The 19,285-nt window shown below is 48.2% G+C and overlaps 1 protein-coding gene across 4 annotated transcripts; it reads left to right on the top strand.

The window, feature by feature from the left end:
- The first annotated feature begins 10,147 nt into the window (after positions 1-10,147).
- Znf205 (zinc finger protein 205) lies at positions 10,148-19,072 on the top strand. Of its 4 annotated transcripts, none has more exons than XM_031350720.1 (7): positions 10,148-10,450; positions 10,828-10,961; positions 13,756-13,969; positions 14,180-14,271; positions 14,789-14,909; positions 17,082-17,189; positions 17,422-19,072. In XM_031350720.1, the coding sequence occupies exons 2-7, from the start codon at positions 10,908-10,910 to the stop codon at positions 18,480-18,482; spliced, it is 1,650 nt and encodes a 549-aa protein (XP_031206580.1). In that variant the 5' UTR covers positions 10,148-10,450; positions 10,828-10,907; the 3' UTR covers positions 18,483-19,072. The 4 variants fall into 4 exon arrangements, with proteins under 4 accessions (XP_031206580.1, XP_031206577.1, XP_031206581.1 ...); XM_031350717.1 differs by having other exon boundaries at positions 17,377-19,072; XM_031350718.1 differs by lacking the exon at positions 10,148-10,450 and adding an exon at positions 10,643-10,746 and having other exon boundaries at positions 17,377-19,072.
- Positions 19,073-19,285: the final 213 nt, after the last annotated feature.

The following is a 19,285-nucleotide window of genomic DNA, read 5'->3' as shown; positions in this document are numbered from 1 at the left end:
TTGAACTCTAGTGGAGGCAGCCGCCCATCCTGAGGAAGCAGAAACCATCGTGTACCCAGCAGAGGGCCTTTGACTGGTGGTCCAGCAGAACCAAGGTCCATAGGGGAGGGAGCAAGGAACTGCTGGGTCAGAAAACCCTTTCCTCAAAGAGGATTGCTTAGGGCATGGCAAACTGGCAGGCAGTCAGGGAACGTGGGACGGCGCAGTGGGTACACCGTCCACTGTGTTCAGTTATTAAAGAGTCATAGGACAATGTTCCCTAAGGACACTATTCTTGTGACTCTTTCTCTCCTTCCTTCTTCCTTCCTTCCTGTCTGTCTTTCTTTCTTCCTTCCTTCCTTCCTTCCTTCCTTCCTTCCTTCCTTTCTTTCGAGACAGGGTTTCTCTGTGTAGCCCTGGCTGTCCTGGAACTCACTCTGTAGACCAGGCTGGCCTCGAAATCAGAAATCCGCCTGCCTCTGCCTCCCAAGGGCTGGGATTAAAGGCGTGTGCCACCACCGCCCGGCCCACTGCCCGGCTCTGGGACTGTTTCCTACAAGTTCATTTTGTGTTTGTTATGTGTATGTATATATGTGTTCCTGCCAAGCACATATGTATACAGGTACATGTGTATTCATTCATACTTGTGTGCAGGCTGAAAATCCATGTCCATTGACTTCTTTGATTACTCTTGTTTTTTTTTTCCCCCTCTGAGACAGGGTCTTACTATGAAGCTCTGGCTGGTCACTGTGTAGACCAGGCTGGCCTTGAACCCACAAAGGGATATCCCCTTGCCCTCTGCCAAGTGCTGGGGTTAAAGGCACACACCATATGCTTAACACTATCCTCCTCCTCCTCCTCCTCTCCCTCTTCTTCCTCCTTCTCCTTCTCCTCCTCTTCCTTTCTCCTTCCTCTCTCTTTCCCTCTCCCCCTCCCCCCCCAAGATAGCATCTCACTGTATAGCTGTGACTGCTTCCTCAGCGATCTATCTGCCTCTGTCTCCTCGGTGCTTCAATTAAAGACACATGCCATCGTGCAGAGCAGAGCATTCTGCCTCGGTTGGGTCTTGTTGTTTTTTGAGGGCCAGATCTCTCACTGAACCTGGAGCTGGATAGCAGGGCTAGAGTGGTTGGCTCCAGGGATCCACTTATGTCTGTCTCCTGAGTTTAATTTTTTTCAAAGTAATCCTTTTTTATTTTTATTTTTTTAGATTTATTTATTTATTATTTATTTATGTGTATGAGTACACTGTAGCTGTATAGATGGCAATTGAACTCAGGACCTTTGCCAGCCCTGCTTGCTCCAGCGTAATTCACTGTAGCTGTCTTCAGACGCACCAGAAGAGGGCGTCAGATCTCGTTACGGATGACACATCAGACTTTTAATGTTGGTGCTGGAAGATGGAACTCAGGTCTTCATGTTGCTACGGCACACATCAGATGGTCTGAGTCTTCTCCTGAGTCTCTACTAATTATTTTTGTTGACCTGGATAATTTTGAGAAAAAAAAAATAGGTCAGATTAATTGTAGGTTCTGCTTAGTTTCTTTCTTTTTAAAGATTTGTTTACTTTATGTATACGAGTATTCTATCTGTACACCTGCATGCCAGAAGATCCCATTACAGATGGTTGTGAGCCACCATGTGGTTTCTGGGTATTGAACTCAGGACCTCTCAAAGTGCCAGTGCCCTGAAATGCTAAGCCATCCTTTGAGCCCAATGTGTAACTCAAGTTGGCCTTGAACTTGTCTCTGTCTCCTTCAGCAAGTCCTACCAGTGTGCACCACCACAACTGGACTGGTTAGTTTCTTGTCTTCTTGATACATGCTAGAGTCATCTGGGAAGAGGAGCCAGAGCAACACTACCACTGACTAGTATGTATGTATGTATTGAATTAGTTCTCTGTAGCCCAGTCAATTGTGAAACTCACAATTACTATGTAGTTAAAACCAGCCTCAGATTCACAGTCTTCTCAGAACTAAAATTAGAGGTATGTGATGACCTCCAAACCATTTCCAGCCAGGCCAGAGGAGAAGTCCTTCTTTTGTGGCCTAACAAGAATGGCTGTGACTAGTGCTAAGAGGCCAGGCTGTAACTGGCCCAAGCCACAATTTGTGCTAGGATTCAAAGTTGTGTTTGATTGAAAACACAAGACTTGGTGGCTGTGATTGATTGTTCCAAACACTCAGGGTTGTGATGAGAAAACCTCTCATGCAGACTTTAAGATGGCCCGGTTCAGCCTGTGCCTTCAGGACCCAGATACAACCTCCAGTGGTCATATCTAGGGAAGGTTTTGGTCCTCTAGTGCTGTCATAAGGATAGTCTGGGTGGCCGTTTAATTTGTTGTCCTCTTGCTGAGAACAGCAAGGGAGTGGAGTTCAACAGCTGTCATGTAAGGAGTCAAATCATCTCACCAATGTATTTGCTTAATTATAGGAAAATGAACATTACAGGAGCATTGGTAGGTGTTCAATAAATGATAAGACCTTGAAGAACTTACTATTATCACTAATGGCAATTATTAATTTCTTTGAGACAGGGTTTCATCATATGATTGTGACTGTCCTGGAATTCACTATATAGACCAGCCTGGCCTTAATTCGTGGAGATCTGCCTGCCCCTGCCTCCTGAGTGCTGGGATTAAAGATGTGGACCATGACACCAAGCACTATTAGTGACTTTTAGCAGTGCTTAACATCAGTCTAATGCTCCAGAGAGAGATGAGTCCCTTTAACTAGTCTCCCTAGAAAGCTAAGGCCAACCCTGAGTATATAATAGTGAATTTGAGGTCAGCCTGGGGTACAGAGCAAGGCCTAGTGTCCAACAAACAAACAAACAAAACAAAACACCAGTAAAGAAGTGTCCATATGCTTTCCATCCAAGGAAAGAATAAACAAACACACAGACACACACACTCATTTCATTTCAAAAATAGATATCCTGACATGTAGAGAATGGAGCCACAGACTGGAGAGAGGGTGGACAACAGACTTCAAACGTGAACAGCTGAGGATTCCAGCTGAAAGGGACCTCACACTGTGTGCCTGGCTCCCTGCTGAGTGGATCAGTATGCCCATGTGCCTCCTTTTCCATCTGCTTCAGTGTCTGACTTAATTATGACTGAGCTTGAAAGTCAAGCCAATACGGGGGAACATTCTAGGTATCACATGGCATGAGGTGACAGTAGCAAAGAGTATTTCAGGATGATGACAGTGTCTTGGTTTCTTAAAAATGCACTGACTTACCAACCCTAAAGGGCAAGCCTGAAGCCTGAGTAACTTTTGAGCTTAGTCTGAATGTTGTCCCTTTATGCCTGTACTGTCGGCTATCCTTAGCATTGGGTAGGCAGTGTTCTGGGTGCTGGAGTATGAGGTTTGGAGATTTCTTTTTTTTTTTTCTTTCTTTTTTCTTTTTTTTGGTTTTTCGAGACAGGGTTTCTCTGAGTAGCCCTGGCTGTCCTGGAACTCACTCTATAGACCAGGCTGGCCTCGAACTCAGAAATCCGCCTGCCTCTGCCTCCCAAGTGTTGGGATTAAAGGCATGCGCCACCACCGCCCGGCGGTTTGGAGATTTCTGATCCTCAATTTTATTACTTTCATATTGTCAACAATCAGAAGTGTTTAATGTTGCTGTTTAAAGGGATCAGTCCTCTTGGTGCTTGACCAGATCAAGGAAAGACTAAAGGATAGCAAAAAGTTTGGTACAACCTGTGTTAAACAGCCCAGGCTGAGGCTGTGACTACCGGTGCCCACGCTGGCCAATCTAGGAGCTAGGCCTAGGCAGGAGTCTGGGACTGTGGTATTGTGCAGGTGCAGTTAGTCTTGCTTACTCACCACAAGGAATTGTTCTTGCCACCCTATGTGTATTGATTGGGATCAGAGGTCAACCTCCTTCATGAAATGGTTCTCTCCTTCCACCATGTAGGTTCCAGGCCATTAAGCTTCATGTCAAGTGCCTTTATCTATACAGATGATTGTGAGCCACCATGTGGTTGCTGGGAATTGAACTCAGGACCTCAGAGAGAGCAGTCGGGGCTCTTAACCATCTCTCCAGCCCTTCCAGTGGGCAACCTTACTGTGTCCCTTTTCTTTCTTTCTTTTGTCCCCTTATTTTTTCAATAATGAATGATCTCTAAGATTTATGTCACATACACTCAAAGTGAGTGGGCCAGTTGGACATGGTTTTGTAACAGGCCCCCAGACATTAGCACAACTAACTCCATGATAGAAGCACTATTCAGGCCATAAAAGTCAAAGTGTACACAGCATCACTTGCCACAATAAAAACAAAGACCTGATCCACTAAAGTCCGTAGCTCTGAGAAAGTCTCTAAATGTACTGATCTTGATTTTTGATTTCCGTAGTTTTCCTCTTGGTAACTGAGGAATGCTAGGGTATGGGTTTGTGTTTAAAAACTCATCCTGAAGAAGACTTGGGACTACACTGGGATCCTGACCACTCAGTGAAGTCTCCTGCCAAGCTAAAATTGTCTCCTTCAATAAAGACTTTCTATTGGCTTAAATCTGTGCCCAAGCAGTCTTTTCTTATAGCTATCCCATAACAGTTCATGCCTTTTTGTAGGTGAAACTGGTCTCAAACTTAAGATCCTTCTACCTCAGTCCCAGAAATTCTGATTACAAGTAATCATGTGTCATTACACCAGACCTTCCTTTTTTTAAAAAAAAAAATTGCAGTGAACACTATATGTACGAGTGTCGACTTCTGGTGTTTTCCTTAACCACTTTCCATCTTAATTTTTCAGACTGGGTCACTCACTGACGGAGGAGCTCGAATGATTGGCCAGCAAGGCCCAGGGACCCTCCTGTATGGGCCTCTCCAGTGTTTGGCTTACAGGCGCGCAAAACGGAGGAAACTTTTACCATGGCTTGTGGGATCGAATTTGTACTTGACAAGCAAACACTTCAGTGACTGAGCGATCTCCCCTTGTACTGATTTAATTTTTTAAAATTAACCCTGGGCTTGAATCCAGGGTTTCCCTATATGCTAGGTAAAGACGACATCACTGAATTCTCCATGCTCTACTTCCCTTTATAAAAGCAGTTCACACTGTAAATGAGCAAGTGTGTGTGGGACAGGCACGTAGGTTCTGGAGACTCTGTGGAGTGCTGAACCTGTATGGATTTCCGATCAGGCTTCCTGAAGGCTCCTCTTTAATTATTTTGAGTACCCAGGCATCGAAACGGCCCACAAACGGTATCAGCTTTCTCACGGGTTTTGAAAGCCAACTGTGAGACAGCAGCTTCCTTGTAATATGCACCATCTCTACGTAACTGGTGAACTCAAGAAAAAAAAGGGGGAGGGGACCGGAAGTTGCGGTGGCAGCCGGATTGGAAATGCGGGGACACCGGGGAGGGTCGGCTGCTAGGTCAGGGCTGCCCAAAGAGAGTGCGCGATAGTGGGTGGGCGGGGTCTGCCGGGGAGGGGGCGGGGCCTCCGGGTTGCAGCCAACCCTGGGCGCCTGCTGCGGAGCGTGGGCGTGGCGGACTGGGTCTGGGAGCTCCCGGGTAGGTATGCTGCAAGGTGCAGAGCTCTCTGCTGCCATAGTCCTTGCGGCCCCGCCCTTCTAAACACGTGACTGTATTGTCCTGGTCTCTGACTCTGCTTCGTTAGCTTAGTAAGTTATTTTCTTCTTGCTTTATGATCCTTCTTTCTAATTCTCATTACTCCTTAAGACTTTGAGAGCGCTCGAGGTTTATTTGCTGAGCAGTGTGTCCTGTTCTCAGTCAGTTCAGAGCAGCCTCCAGGTACTGGAGTTGGTGTTTGTCCAATGGTTCCCCGAAGTGAACCTCTGCTAAGTGCCGTCATCCATGATGGCTCCTGTGACACGTCAGTACAACCCCAAACAAATAGCTGGAGAGCTAGTGCAGGCAACACAACTTCTGTGGCCACCACCACCCAGCCTTCTATGGAATCTTAAATTTAAATTTTGTCCTTCCAGAGGTCCTGAGTTCGATTCCCAGCGAGCACATCCTGGCTCACCACTATCTTTAATCTATATCTGCATGTACACACGCATGCCCAGATAGAGCACTTATATACATTAAATAAATAAATCTTTTAATAAATAAAATTTTTAGTAAATATTAAATAAATATTTAATAAATAAAATTTTTCATTGAAGTAGAAATTTCTTTTGCTTATCTTTAAAAATAACCAAACTTTGGGGATATGAGAGATTACCCTACAGCAGCCTCTGAATAAATTATGTTTTCTCTCTGTTTTTTAAAATGTTTATTTATGAGTACATTGTAGCTGTCTTCAGACACACTAGAAGAATGCATCAGATCCCATTACAGATGGTTGTGAGCCACCATGTAGTTGCTGGGAATTGAACTCAGGACCTCTGGAAGAGCAGTCAGTGCTCTTAACTGCTGAGCCATCTCTCCAACCCTTAAATTTTGGTTCTTAAATCCTTTAAGTCCATTTCCCTCATCTTTTCTTTTCCGTTTTTCCAGACAAGGTTTCTCTGTGTGGCCCTGGCTATCCTAGAACTCACTCTGTAGACCAGGCTGGCCTTGAACTCTGCCTGCCTCTGCCTTCCAAGTGCTGGGATTAAAGGTGTGCACCACCACTGCCCGGCAAGTGCTGAAATTATAGGTGTTTATCATCACTTTTTTTTTTTTTAACATGTCTCATTTTCTCCTGGAGCCTTCTGTCTGTTTTGGGGATGGCTGTACTACACAACTGTGGTAACTATTTCCCAGACCTGCTGTGTCTTAAAGATACCTGTGGAAAGAATTCCTCCCGTTCTTAAAAAGGGTTAATAATTTTCGTACAAGTATTCAATACACATTCTTTAACCAAGTATGTTCAGACATGCAATGGCAGGCAGAAGTTGGTGGGACACATTAGGAGCTGGGACACATTATTGTTTTGGACTTGGTCACTCAGAGAGGCAACATGGTAATCTCTCCAAGTGAGTTCCCCTGCCTTTCATTCTCTTCTCTGCTTGTCTCAGGCTGAGTGTAGTGTGTCATCTATTCCAGGGCCCCTTGGTATGTGTGAGTTTGTAGCTGTCTCTGGTTTGGAAATGGTATTAAGTACATTTCTTTCACCTAGAGGATTCAAACTCCTGGACTGTGGTAGCCTGAGACAAACCCCAGTGTAAATTTCTTGTCTTATATTGGCAGTAAACTCAAGACAGATCCCACAATTCCTCAAGCATGATCCCTGCCCTCACTCTCATGCTCTCTTTCTCTCTCTGATTTTTTATGTGCATGCTTTCCCTGCATATATGTATGGTGTGTGTGCCTGGTGCCTGAGGAGGTTGGAAAGGTGCATCAGATCCTCTGGGACTGGAGTTACAGACCACTGAGAGGCACCATGTGTGTTCTGGGAATGAAAGCTTGATTCTCTGCAAGAACAAGTGTTCTTAACCACTAGCTAGCTCCCAACCCCACAAGCATCGTGAAGTCCTAGGGAAGAGTTACTAACTCCAAGCTACACAGGCCACTTGCAAAGCTTACTCTGAGCACAGAGTCTAATATTGTCAAATGTTCTGATTATTTTTTTAAAAATATTGTGTGTGCACATGTGTGTGTGTGTGTGCATGATGTGGGTGAGTGTGGGTGTTAGAGACCAGCTTTGTGAAATTTATTCCCTCTTTACACAGTTATGTAGTTTCTAGGAATCAAACCCAGATCACCACACTTTCACAGCAAATATGTTTTCTACGGAGCCACCTCACCAACCCAAATGTTCTGGTTTTTTAAAAATTCAAATTTGTCTGGGAGGTGGTGGTGGTGCATGCCTTTAATCCCAGCACAGAGGTAGGTGGATTTCTGTGAGTTTGAGGCTAGCCTGGTCTACAAAGCAAGTTCCAGAACAGTCAGGGCTGGGTTCTCTCTCTCTCTCTCTCTCTCTCTCTCTCTCTCTCTCTCTCTCTCTCTCTCACACACACACACACACACACACATACACACACACACTTCAAGGGATCTCCAATCATTTTTTAATAGTGCCATTAACTTTTACTTTATTCATTTTATAAATCACTAGAATGTAATCCTAGGGCCTGGCACATATGAGAAAAATGCTCTATCATTAATCTGCTCCACAGCCTTTTTTTTTTTTTTTCCCAAGACAGGGTTTCTCTGTATAGCCCTGGATGTCCTGGAACTCAGAAATCCGCCTGCCTCTGCCTCCCAAGTGCTGGGATTAGAGGCATGCGCCACCACTACCCAGCCTGTTGTTCATTTTTTAAAAAAGATTTATTTATTTTATGCATATAAGTACACACTGTAGCTGTACAGATAGTTGTGAACCTTCATCTGGTTGTTGGGAATTGACTTTTAGGACCTCTGCTCACTCCAGTCAATCTTGCTCTCTCCAGCCCGAAGATTTATTCATTATTATAAATAAGTACACTGTAGCTGTCTTCAGACACGCCAGAAGAAGGCGCCAAATCTCATTATGGGTGGTTATGAGCCACCATGTGGTTTCTGCAATTTGAACTCAGGACCTTTGGAAGAGCAGTTGGTGCTCTTACCCACTGAGCCATCTCACCAGACCTTGTTGTTTATTTTTAAAGGCAATGTCTTGCTACATAGCCCACGTTTATGTGAATTATATAGACCTCTATGCTTGGCTTCACTTTTTGGTAATTCTCTGCCTCAGCCTCCTGATTACTCCTGAGATGATAGGAACAAACCACTGTTCAGCTCCTAGTGTTTACCTTTTGGAATGAAAGGTCCAGTCTCAGAAGGCTTGGATGAGCCACAGCCAGCAGGTACAGGGTGAATTCCTGTAGACCCCCACAGGAAGCCTTCTCGGGCTAGGGCTCCACACCTCTCCTATAACACTCCGGTGCTCTGTCCCAAAGATTTCTGGATGGAGTGAGAAGCAGGCACTTTCTTCCCCCTTATAGCCTTAGTTCCCCAGGTCTGAAGGTAGAGTTAGGACCGTGGACAACTGAGTCAGCCCCCTTCTAAAAGTTTTTTTTTTTTTATTGTTCATGTATAAGTATTTTGCCTATATATCTGTCTGTGTGTCATGTGGGTGCAAGACCCTTGGAATTCAGAAGAGAGTATCAGATCTCCTAGGAACACCACCATGTGGGTGCTAAAGATTGATCATAGGTCTTCTAGAAGAGCAGCCAATGCTCTAAACCTTTGAGCTATCACTCCACTACTCCATGCCACCCTCAGTCTTTTTAAAGAATATAGTATCTTCAGATCTCTGTGAGTTAGAGACAGCATGGTGTGCATAATGAGTTCCAGGGAAGCTAGGGCTACACAGTGAGACAACAAATACACAATATCTTACTTAGTTCCTCGAGAGCTCTGTGCAATGTAGATGAACTATGCCCATCCCCCATATCTCCCCCTACTCTTCTCAAATCCACCCTGGGTCAGTCTCTATACACCTCTATTATCGAGCCTGAATGAGCCTTTTTGTTTTGTTTTGTTTTGTTTTGTTTTTCAAGACAGGGTTTCTCTGTATAGCCCTGGCTGTTCTGGAACTGACTCTGTAGACCAGGCTGGCCTCGAACTCAGAAATCCACCTGCCTCTGCCTCCCAAGTGCTGGGATTAAAGGCGTGGGCCACCACCGCCCGCCCTGCTGAATGAGCCTTTTAAAAACCAGGCACCAGGGTGGGCTACAGAGAGTCCCATCCTGTTTCCTAAGTGCACTCAGGGATCGAGCACTCTGCCAGTTTTGGAGGACTGACGGGCTCCAGAGAGTATATGACCTTCTGATGTGTGGTGTGTGAGAGAGAATGGCCTGTCCCTTCCATTCAGCTTAGTACAACAACGCCGCTCCTTTATGATGACTGCAGTGCTGTCTTTGAGTCACCAAACACTCAGAAATGAATACATCTTTGTTTTGTTTTGTTTTGGAGACAGTTTCTCTGTGCTGTATTGGAACTCTCTCTGTAGCCAAGGCTGGCCTCGAACTCAAGAATTCAAGGATCTGCCTACCTCTGCCACTGGGATTAAAGGCATGTGCCACAACGCTCGGAGCATCTTCTGTTTTTCTGATTCATGTTTATAGATACCGCTGGGTATAGTAAGCATTGTGAGCCAGCACTGTCGATCTGACACTTTCTCCCAAGCCAAAAAAAGCAGGTGCAGCCGAAGCTAGGGACCCCAGGACCGGAACCCTCGAATCTGGGAACCCTGTAAAACAGCAGCTGAGTTGGGGAATGGGATCTGGAAGGAACTTCCTGTTGTCCCTAATCTCAGCCTCCACCGGGTTTTTCCATCCGTTCTGTTCTGGCTGCAGAGACTCGTTTCACCCTCCGGAGGGGGCTCCACCCCCGGGGTCTCATTTGCTTCTCCTTGGTGAGAAGGGGGATGCTAGAGAAGGCACCTGGAAATCGGCTCGTGCAGTCAGCTTGCAGAGGGGACAGGGCCAAAGGTGGAAAGCTGGCAAGAGATAATGAGGAGGCTGGACCCAGGAATGGGAAGATGAGGACATGTACCACGCAGGCCACGACCACGATGAACATACCCAGGTGGGAAGCTGCAGCTTTGAGAGGACGGCTGATCGTGGGTTTCAGGAGAAGTTTTGTGTCTAGCTGGGGCACACAGCACGCATCAACGCACTGGCGCCTCCTTGGCTGGCTCTCCACAGAAGTTTCTGTACCTCATGACAAGAAGCCCTGATTTCCGTTCAGCCCTCACTTGCCCTTAGCTGGCTTCACTGAGATTTAGGGCTCTTGCTTCAGTGACAAAGAGGACAATATCATTCCTTCCAGAGAAACCAGAATATATCATTCACCCCGGGGCTCCGTAGTGGCTGGCAGACCTTGTATGCACTGTGGTCAGGCATGGGGAGTGCGGAACACTTTGGAAGTGTTCCTAAGTTGCTGATTTCTTTCCTCTTTTCCAGATTCTTGGCTAAAACCTGGACGGGGCTCGACTAGCAGGGGAGAGAAGCGTTTGCTGTTTTTCCTGGCTCTGAAGTGGACGATGTCTGCAGACAGTCAAAGCATCGGGGCTACTGAGAATAAGAAGTCCCACGAGGTATTGTGCGAGGGAGGGACGCCTTGAATTGGAGGAGAAGGTGTTTCAAAACCAATGTCTGGACAAAAGGATGCGTGAGAGTCACTGGGAGGATGGATTGGCACTGGGCAGGGGTGTGGGAGAAGAGGGAAAAAATGTTTTCATGGGAAAAAGCTTCCAACTGGTCTTTCAGCGTAGCTGTTTTTGCTCTGTCCAGTAAGGGGCATAGTGCACACAGCTCATAGGGAAGTCCCTTTACTGCACACTTTCTTTTTCTTGAGCTGTGCCTCCTCATGGCTTACCTCTCTGGGTTCTAGTTCTGCCTGTGTAACTGTTGCCTGCCCATGTGGGATGTGTGTGTGTGTGTGTGTGTGTGTGTGTGTAATTGCCATCTTTGCAGGTCCAGGCTTGGACCCTGGGCTTGGAGCTAGAGGATTCTGACTGGGCCCCAGGCCTGGTGTATAACCTTGGGCTGCTGCCCTGCTCTGTGGGAACTACTTGTGCTGTGTGTAAAGTTGACTCATTCCTACTTGTCTTACTAGGTCACTGGGAGGCTTGAAGGAGATCATGAGTGTGTGAGTCGTCTGTAAGCAGTTTGCCAGTGTGTGACTGATGACTTCTGCGGTCCATGAACCGAGAACCCCCAGAACTACTAGACCAAGTCAGAGGAATTGCGATCCTCCCACCTAGTTTTGCTGGTGGTTATAAACATACGCTAGTATAAGTGCTGCCATTTTTTATGGTGTAGAAGCGCAAAGAATTGTTACCAGTATCCAGTGTCCCTTCCTCCGATACCGATGAGCCTTTCATATCTGCATTCTCCGCTGATGTCACTCTGTTGGCTGCACACTGGTGGAGTAATAGTAGTAATTACTTGCATTGCTCTTTGTTTATCTAGAGCTTTCTGGAGCAGACAACTGTCTCTCATTCAACTACTAGCTCCTTATAACTGTTTTATGCAGGCAGTAGAGCGGCTGAGTCCAGACCACCGGTCTGTCAGTCCCAGGCAGGGAGGGGAAGGCCAGCCGGCTACGTCGTGGTCTCTAGGTGGGAATTCACCAGGCAGTCATCCCCCAGTGCAGTGGAGACTTTAGAGCTTGGTGGCTCAGGCTCTTGGATCTTCAGCCTGGATGTGTTGGCTTCTTGTGGCTGCCTGGGACGTTCCTACTAACAGAGAGGCTTAAGACCACCTGGGTTTATTCTCTCATAGTTGTACAAGGCCCTGCTCCCTTGGATGGCTTTCAGGAAGGGAGACTTTTCATGGCTCTGGCTATTCCCAGAGCAAGTATGTGTTTGGTTCCATCTTGTTCTCTGGCCTCCTCCTTTCTTCTTCTTATTTTTATTTATATGTATATGCGTGTGTGTGTGTGTGTGTGTGTGTGTGTGTGTGTGTGAGAGAGAGAGAGAGAGAGAGAGAGAGAGAGAGAGAGAGAGAGAGAGAGAGAGAGAGAGAAAGAAATGCTTGTGGTCCAGAGAGAGCATGAAATTCCCTGGGACTGGAGGTACAGGTCTCTCATAGCTGTCCAGTATGGATGCTAGGAACCTAACTCAGGTCTCATGCAGCGGTAGTAAGTGCTCTTAACTGTTGAGAAAATTTCCCAGTCTCCGTGCCTTTACTTTTTGTTTGTTTTTGGACAGTGCTGGAGATCAGACCTGATAACCCCAGCAAGCACTCTGAGCTATGCTGCCCAGCCTCCTGCTTGTGTTTGCAGGGGTAGGGTGGGGGGGGAGGACAGAGAGAGAGAGAGAGAGAGAGAGAGAGAGAGAGAGAGAGAGAGAGAGAGACTGACTAAGAGCTGCACCCTGGTTCTCATACATACTATAAGCAGTCTTCTACTAAGTTACATCTCAAGGCCTCTTTCAGCTTTTTAGTTTTGAAACAGATTTGCTAAGTTTTTATGTGGTCTTGAAGTCTCTTAGTAGCCATGGTAGGTCTTGAACTTGCTATTCTCCTGTTTCAACTTTTCATGTTGGCACTGCCAGACCTGACTGTACCTTCTCTTCTTATCAAGATCTGAATCATTAGATGTAGGGCTAAAGTTCCAGTGATTTAATTTCTTTCTTTCTTTTTTCTTTCTCTCTCTCTCTCTCTCTCTCTCTCTTTCTCTTTCTTTCTTTCTTCTTGAGACAGGGATTTTTTGTTTGTTGGTTTGTTTGGCTGTCCTGGCCTCAGAAGAACAGGCTGGCCTTGAACTCACAGAGATCTTGAAATCACAAGAGTGTTGAGATTAAAAGCATGAGCTACCACTGCCCAGCTTCAATGATTTAATTTCAAGATTGGTAGCTTAATTTTTTTCTGTAAAAGCTCCTTTCGTTAAATCAGGTCACATTCTCCTTTTTGTTTTGTTTTTAGACAGGGTCTCATGTAGTCTAGAACTGTTTGTGTAGCCAAGCAAGGATGACCTGGACTTCTGACCTTCCTGCTTCCATCTCCCAAAGGCTGGGCTTTCAGGCGTGTGCCCACTACGCCTGGCTCCAAATAAAGTTATATTTATGGATGACAGTGATTGGTGGGGGGATGCTATTAAGCCTAGTGTAGTTAGTTTTCTCCTATATTAAACAAAAGCAGTCCACAGCTCTGTGCAGTATGAGGCTTGAGTGGACAGGTGGCAACTGCTTTCAGGGTGCCTTGGCCCCAGGTATTATGGCAGGGGGGTTGACACTTTCCATTTCCTGCTGGCTGTCCTTGCTAGGGTGAGCCCTGGATATGAAGGAAGGCTAAGTCTTTAAGGTGTGCCTTACGTTTGTGTGCACCTGGCACTGCTGAGTGTCTCTGCTGGATCTGCAGCCCACGCTGATAGGTTGTGATCCTCAGTTCCCAGGTAATGGGCAACGCTGTGGAGACATGCTCTCTGGGGAGGAGGAGACAGTGCCCTTGGGAACCTCTCAGGAGTCGACACATGTTAAGGCAGAGCCAGAAGAGCCATATTGTGAGGGGGTATCGCAGGAGGACAGGACTCCAGGAACACGGAGCTGGATGTCCCCACGTCCTGGCCCTAAGGACAGAGGCCTGTTCCTGCCAGGTGGAGGTAGGAGAAGTGCTTTCTTGCAGAGGCATTCTGGGGAGGATTGAGGTTTTACCGAGGGATGCCAGGGCCCCAGATTCCCAGCTGCCTCCTGGTGGCTGTAGAGTGTGTGGCCTGCTTCTTTGGTTAAATCTATGGTGAGGTTCGAAGTAGCTGGGAAGCAGCATGACCCAGCAGGGTGCTGGCTGCTCTGAGGAACCTGTCTTCCCACAGTTCTTCCTTCTCCCTGGATTCCTGTCCTGTCCCGAGGGGGACGGACCAGAGAGCGACAGATGGCTGCGGCACTTCTCACTGCCTGGTCCCAGGTGAGTGACTCCTGAGGGTCTCCAGGCTGCCCCAGGACAGTGGCGGGACTCTTCCTGGTCATCACATGCTGCTCTTTCCTGTAGTTGGCTCAGCTTGTGACCTTTCTGATATGGAGTCAGAACCTACTGCCTGTGACTTGCTAAAGTGCTGCTGGGGCCACCTGAGAGCCCTTGCCTGGGCCTGGGGCTCATAGTAATCCTGGCACAGCTGATGGAGAAGCAGAGAGACTGTTCTGCCATTGTGAACACTCCTCTGAGAGATGAGCATGGGGTAGAGGCTCTGTGAGGGCCTGATCTTTGGCCATGTACCCTAAAATGCTGCCTTGCTCCTGACCATCATCTTCCACAGAGGACCATCATTGGGTGACACTTCTGACCAGCTTTCAAATTCAAGTGATGGGGTCCCTGGTCCTGGCGGCAGCTTGAAGGCCTGGTCTTGTCACATATCTTGGGGCTGTCACTTTTTCTTACCATGTCTGAGCAAACCCTGAATAGTCTTGTTTTCATGTTGTCTCAGATGCCGGTGACCTTTGAGGATGTGGCTTTGTATCTCTCTCGGGAGGAGTGGGGAAGGCTGGACCACAGGCAGCAAAATTTCTACAGAGATGTACTACAGGGAAAGAATGGGCTGGCTTTGGGTAAGGCTCATCTGCAATGGCTTCCTGTGGCCCCGGAGTGTTGAAGGATGCCCTCCCTACCCACACCGTACCCATCCTTTCCTCTCTTTATTTGCTCTGCAGAACCTTCCATACAGATGGACATGTTGACTTCTGTCCTAGAACAGTGACCACAAGCCAAGTGCCTGTTGAGTTCTAGCAAGAAGACAGGAGGGGTTAACTTTAAATTTTGTTTGCTCAACTTAGATTGGAATTTGAACAGCCAGTGTTGGGTGCTGTAGTCACATCTGTAAGCCCAGCAGTCGTGGGGTGGGGGCGGAGGCAAAGGCTAGAGGACTGATGTTTACACAAGCGTCCCAGGCCTGCCAGAGCAGGAGTGAGACCTTGTCTCAAAGGATAATTAAAAGAAGAGGCAGCTGTGCAGGTGTTTCTTCTTTCCCTGCACTCATATCACAAGTTGTTCTCCTCAGCCTCCCAGCTCATCATGTGTCTGCTCATCTGGAGGCTCCCAGGTCAGATGTGGCATCAGCCACCCTCCCAGATCCTTAAGCCAGAGGCATTGCAGCGGCTTCAAACAACCCTCAGGATAAGCCTGCTCCTCCAGAGTGGGAAGGGCTGTGTCTAAGTCCAGGCTTTTGACTCCTCAGTTTCAAACTGATTCTGACAGAATTTGATGATGCTTTCAGCTCTTCATTGTCATCCATCTGTCCATCCATCCATCCATCCATCCATCAGATTTGCTAGTTAAGGTGGAATCCCTGAGCCTAAGCAGTGTGTGTGTGTGTCTGTGTGTGTGTGTGGGGGGGGGTAGGGGGGGCCACGCACCAGATGTCAGCCTTGAGTCTTGACTCTCCAAGTGCTTTCCATGTTTTTTGGCAGTGGTGAGTTGTTTTTTTGTTTTGTTTTTTGATTTTTTGAGACAGGATTTCTATGTAGTCCTGGCTGTCCTGGAACTCAATTTGTAGACCAGGCTTCAGGCTGCTTCTACTTCTCAGAGCTGGGATTAAAGTCGTGCCAGGTCACTTTCGTTTTGTTTATTTGTTTGTTTGTTTTTTTGAGGCAGGGTCTTTCATTGGCCAGGAACTCACCAAGTTGTCTAGGCTTGATAGCCATTGAGCTCCAGGTGTCCACACACCCATCATTGGGTCTGCAAACATTACCACTGTGTCTGGCTTTTAATGTGCTTGCCAAGGATGGAACTTAGATCCTTGCATACACTTTACTGGCAGGCACCTGACTGACTGAACTATCTTCCCAGCCCCACTGCCTTGGCAGTTCTGTCAGTGACTGCGGTGGTGGTGGTCCTGAGACTCATACTGGGCACATCAGTACCCCCTCAGGACCCCACCCACTCCTGTAATTATCTTGGGTTTGCTTACCAGCCATTGTTAGCATTTTCCGGGGCTCAGACCAACAATCTCCAAGTGAATCCTGGAGATTAGAGAGAATTTAGCACTCAATTGGGTCGAGACCTAGCCAATTCCTTCCCCCTTGAGACTTGGAGTCACAGCTCTACTCTGACCGACTACAGGAAGCCCCTCTGGGATACAGCGCAGTAGTCCTGTGCCTGTCAGAGTCCTGCCTGAGACCTGATTCCCCCAAATGCAAGTGCAGGGGTAAGGTGGTCTTCTGTGGTTCTTACTGCTGGGCCCACTGCGTGTCCTCCAGGACGAGGAATGCACTCCTACAGAGCCGAGCAGCCTCTGCTCCTACCTCAGGGAAACAGGTAGGGCCAACCAAGCACTGGGAGAGGATGGACTTGTTTTCTTTCACTTCACATTTATGTGGTGCTAAGGATGGGACTCGGGCCAGTCCTGAAGATGACCTTAAACTCCTGATTCTTCTAAATGGAATTCCAGGCCATCAAGCCTGGAATTTTTAAAAATTTGCTAACTAATCTACTGAGATAGTCTCCCTGTAGTCTAGGTAGGGCTAGCGCTCAGTGTCCTTCCAGCCTCCCAGGGCTTGCACTCAGTGTCCTTCCAGCCTCCCAGGGCTTGCGCTCAGTGTCCTTCCAGACTCCCAGGTGCTGGCCTGTTTTGTTGAGGTTTCTAGGGTGAAGGGTTGTCTCCCCTTTGCCCTATATATAGAGTTGAGTTGGGGTGGAGATGGACCATGATGGGTGGAATCAGGTTGGGGGATGATCCTACTGTGGGGTACAGTCTCAGAAGCTCAGCTTCTCTTTCTGGACAGGGTTTCCCTTCAGCAGACCTTTCTGGGTTCCCCAAGTTCAGGGGAAGGGCCAGACAGCAAGCTGTAGCAGGATCACAGGAGCTGCAGAGAGGAGAAGCCTTGGTTCAGGTGAGGGTCTAAGCCAGTGCTAAGGTTTGGGTATCCCCTTGTGGATATGCATGCAAGACATCTCTACTGCTAGAGGGTGGCTATTGCCTTGAGGGTCCCCCAGTTTCCCCTTGCCTGTTCCTATCTCCCAGAATCTAGCTCCGGGTTTTTGTTTTTGTTTTTTTTGCTCTGCCCTCTCATTTTGCAGGCTCTCCAGAAGTTTATCTTCAGCTGGCAGCCTATCTCTTTACAGGAGCCGTGGAAATGGAGAAGGTGGTTCCAACCTTGGCCGTGGCAACCCTAGAGGACACAAAACCCATAAGAACTAGGGCCAGGTGGGCCCCGGGGGAAGACCCGAAGTGTGATCAACAATGGGCTGGTGGCCCAGGTACAAAGCTGGCCAGAGACACCGGGGAAGCTAGTCATCTAAAGCCAGCCCCAGCCAAATCACCTCCTCTCAAGATCCCAGAGGACAGTGGCCCAGAGAAACCCAGTGAGGGGGAGGAGGCCCTGAAAAGTGGCGAAGAGGGTCTGGCACCCGACGATGAAACGGGCAAAAAAACATACAAGTGCGAACAGTGCGGCAAGGGCTTCAGTTGGCACTCGCACCTGGTGACACACAGGCGTACGCACACGGGCGAGAAGCCTTACACCTGCACAGACTGCGGCAAGCGCTTCGGCCGCAGCTCACACCTCATCCAGCACCAGATCATCCACACGGGCGAGAAGCCCTATACCTGCCCCTCGTGTTGGAAGAGCTTCAGCCACCACTCCACACTGATCCAGCACCAGCGCATCCACACCGGTGAGAAGCCCTACGTGTGCGACTGCTGTGCCAAGCGCTTCACCCGCCGCTCGGACCTAGTCACACACCAGGGGACTCACACCGGTGCCAAGCCCCACAAGTGCCCCATCTGCGGCAAGTGCTTCACCCAGAGCTCCGCCCTGGTCACGCACCAGCGCACCCACACCGGCGTCAAGCCCTACCCGTGCCCAGAGTGTGGCAAGTGCTTCAGCCAGCGCTCCAATCTCATCGCACATAATCGCACGCACACAGGCGAGAAGCCCTACCACTGCCTTGACTGTGGCAAGAGCTTCAGCCACAGCTCGCACCTCACTGCCCACCAACGCACACACCGTGGTGTGCGGCCCTACTCCTGCCCACTCTGCGGCAAGAGCTTCAGCCGCCGCTCCAACCTGCACCGACACGAGAAGATCCACACCACTGGTCCCAAGGCTCTGGCCATGCTCATGCTGGGGGCGGCGGCGGCGGCGGCGGGGGCACTCACAGCACCCCCACCTGCTCCCACTTAAAAGCCTGAGAGAGAGCAGTGAGACACTGGGACAGCCCCGCTGATGCTAGGGCTCTGGGAAGACGCTGGGTCCTAGCCAGTGGGATGAAGGAGTGGAGTGAGGGCAGGGAACTGCAAGGCGCCACTTCTGGCACCAGGTGGACATAGTGACTCGGAAGGAGCCAAGGCTAGAAGGGCGGGCACTCTAGCTGCAGATTAAAGGCCTGGATTTCAAGCTGTGCCCTGTGGCTCTGTTTGCCTGGTGCTTGAGCATGGGGTAGCTCTTGGTTCCACCAGGCGTCCTTGTTCAGGTAACTCTGAGCCGCCGCTGTTGGCCTGGGAAGCCTGTCTTACCTAGCCTTGACTTGTCTTTTTTGTCAGACATCTATTCCAGAACATTAGGGTTTTTTAAAAAAAATAATATTTGAGTCGGGTGTGGTGGCGCACTCCTTTAATCCCAGCACTCTAGAAGTAGAGGCAGGCAGACTTCTGTAGTTCGAGTCCAGTCTGGTCTATGAAATGAGTGTAGACCAGCTAGGACTGTTACACAGAGAAATCTTGTCTCAAAAACCAAAACAAAATTAATAATAATAATAATTATAATAATAATAATTTTTGTGGTTGTTGTTGGTGTATTTAAACGCGTGTGTGGCCGTGTCACAGCACACCTGTTGAGGTCAGAGGACAACTCATAGGATTTATCTTATACTGTGTGGATCCCAGGTGTGTAACTCCAGTTGTCAGAAGGCATCTCTACCTACTGAGTCATCTCACCCAGGGTTGTTGTTTTGAGACCTGGTTTCGTGTAGCTTAGGGTAGCATGAA

This window comes from Mastomys coucha, unplaced genomic scaffold, assembly GCF_008632895.1.
Source record: "Mastomys coucha isolate ucsf_1 unplaced genomic scaffold, UCSF_Mcou_1 pScaffold5, whole genome shotgun sequence".
Taxonomy (NCBI): domain Eukaryota; kingdom Metazoa; phylum Chordata; class Mammalia; order Rodentia; family Muridae; genus Mastomys; species Mastomys coucha.
This window is presented reverse-complemented; position numbering and strand designations above follow the sequence as displayed.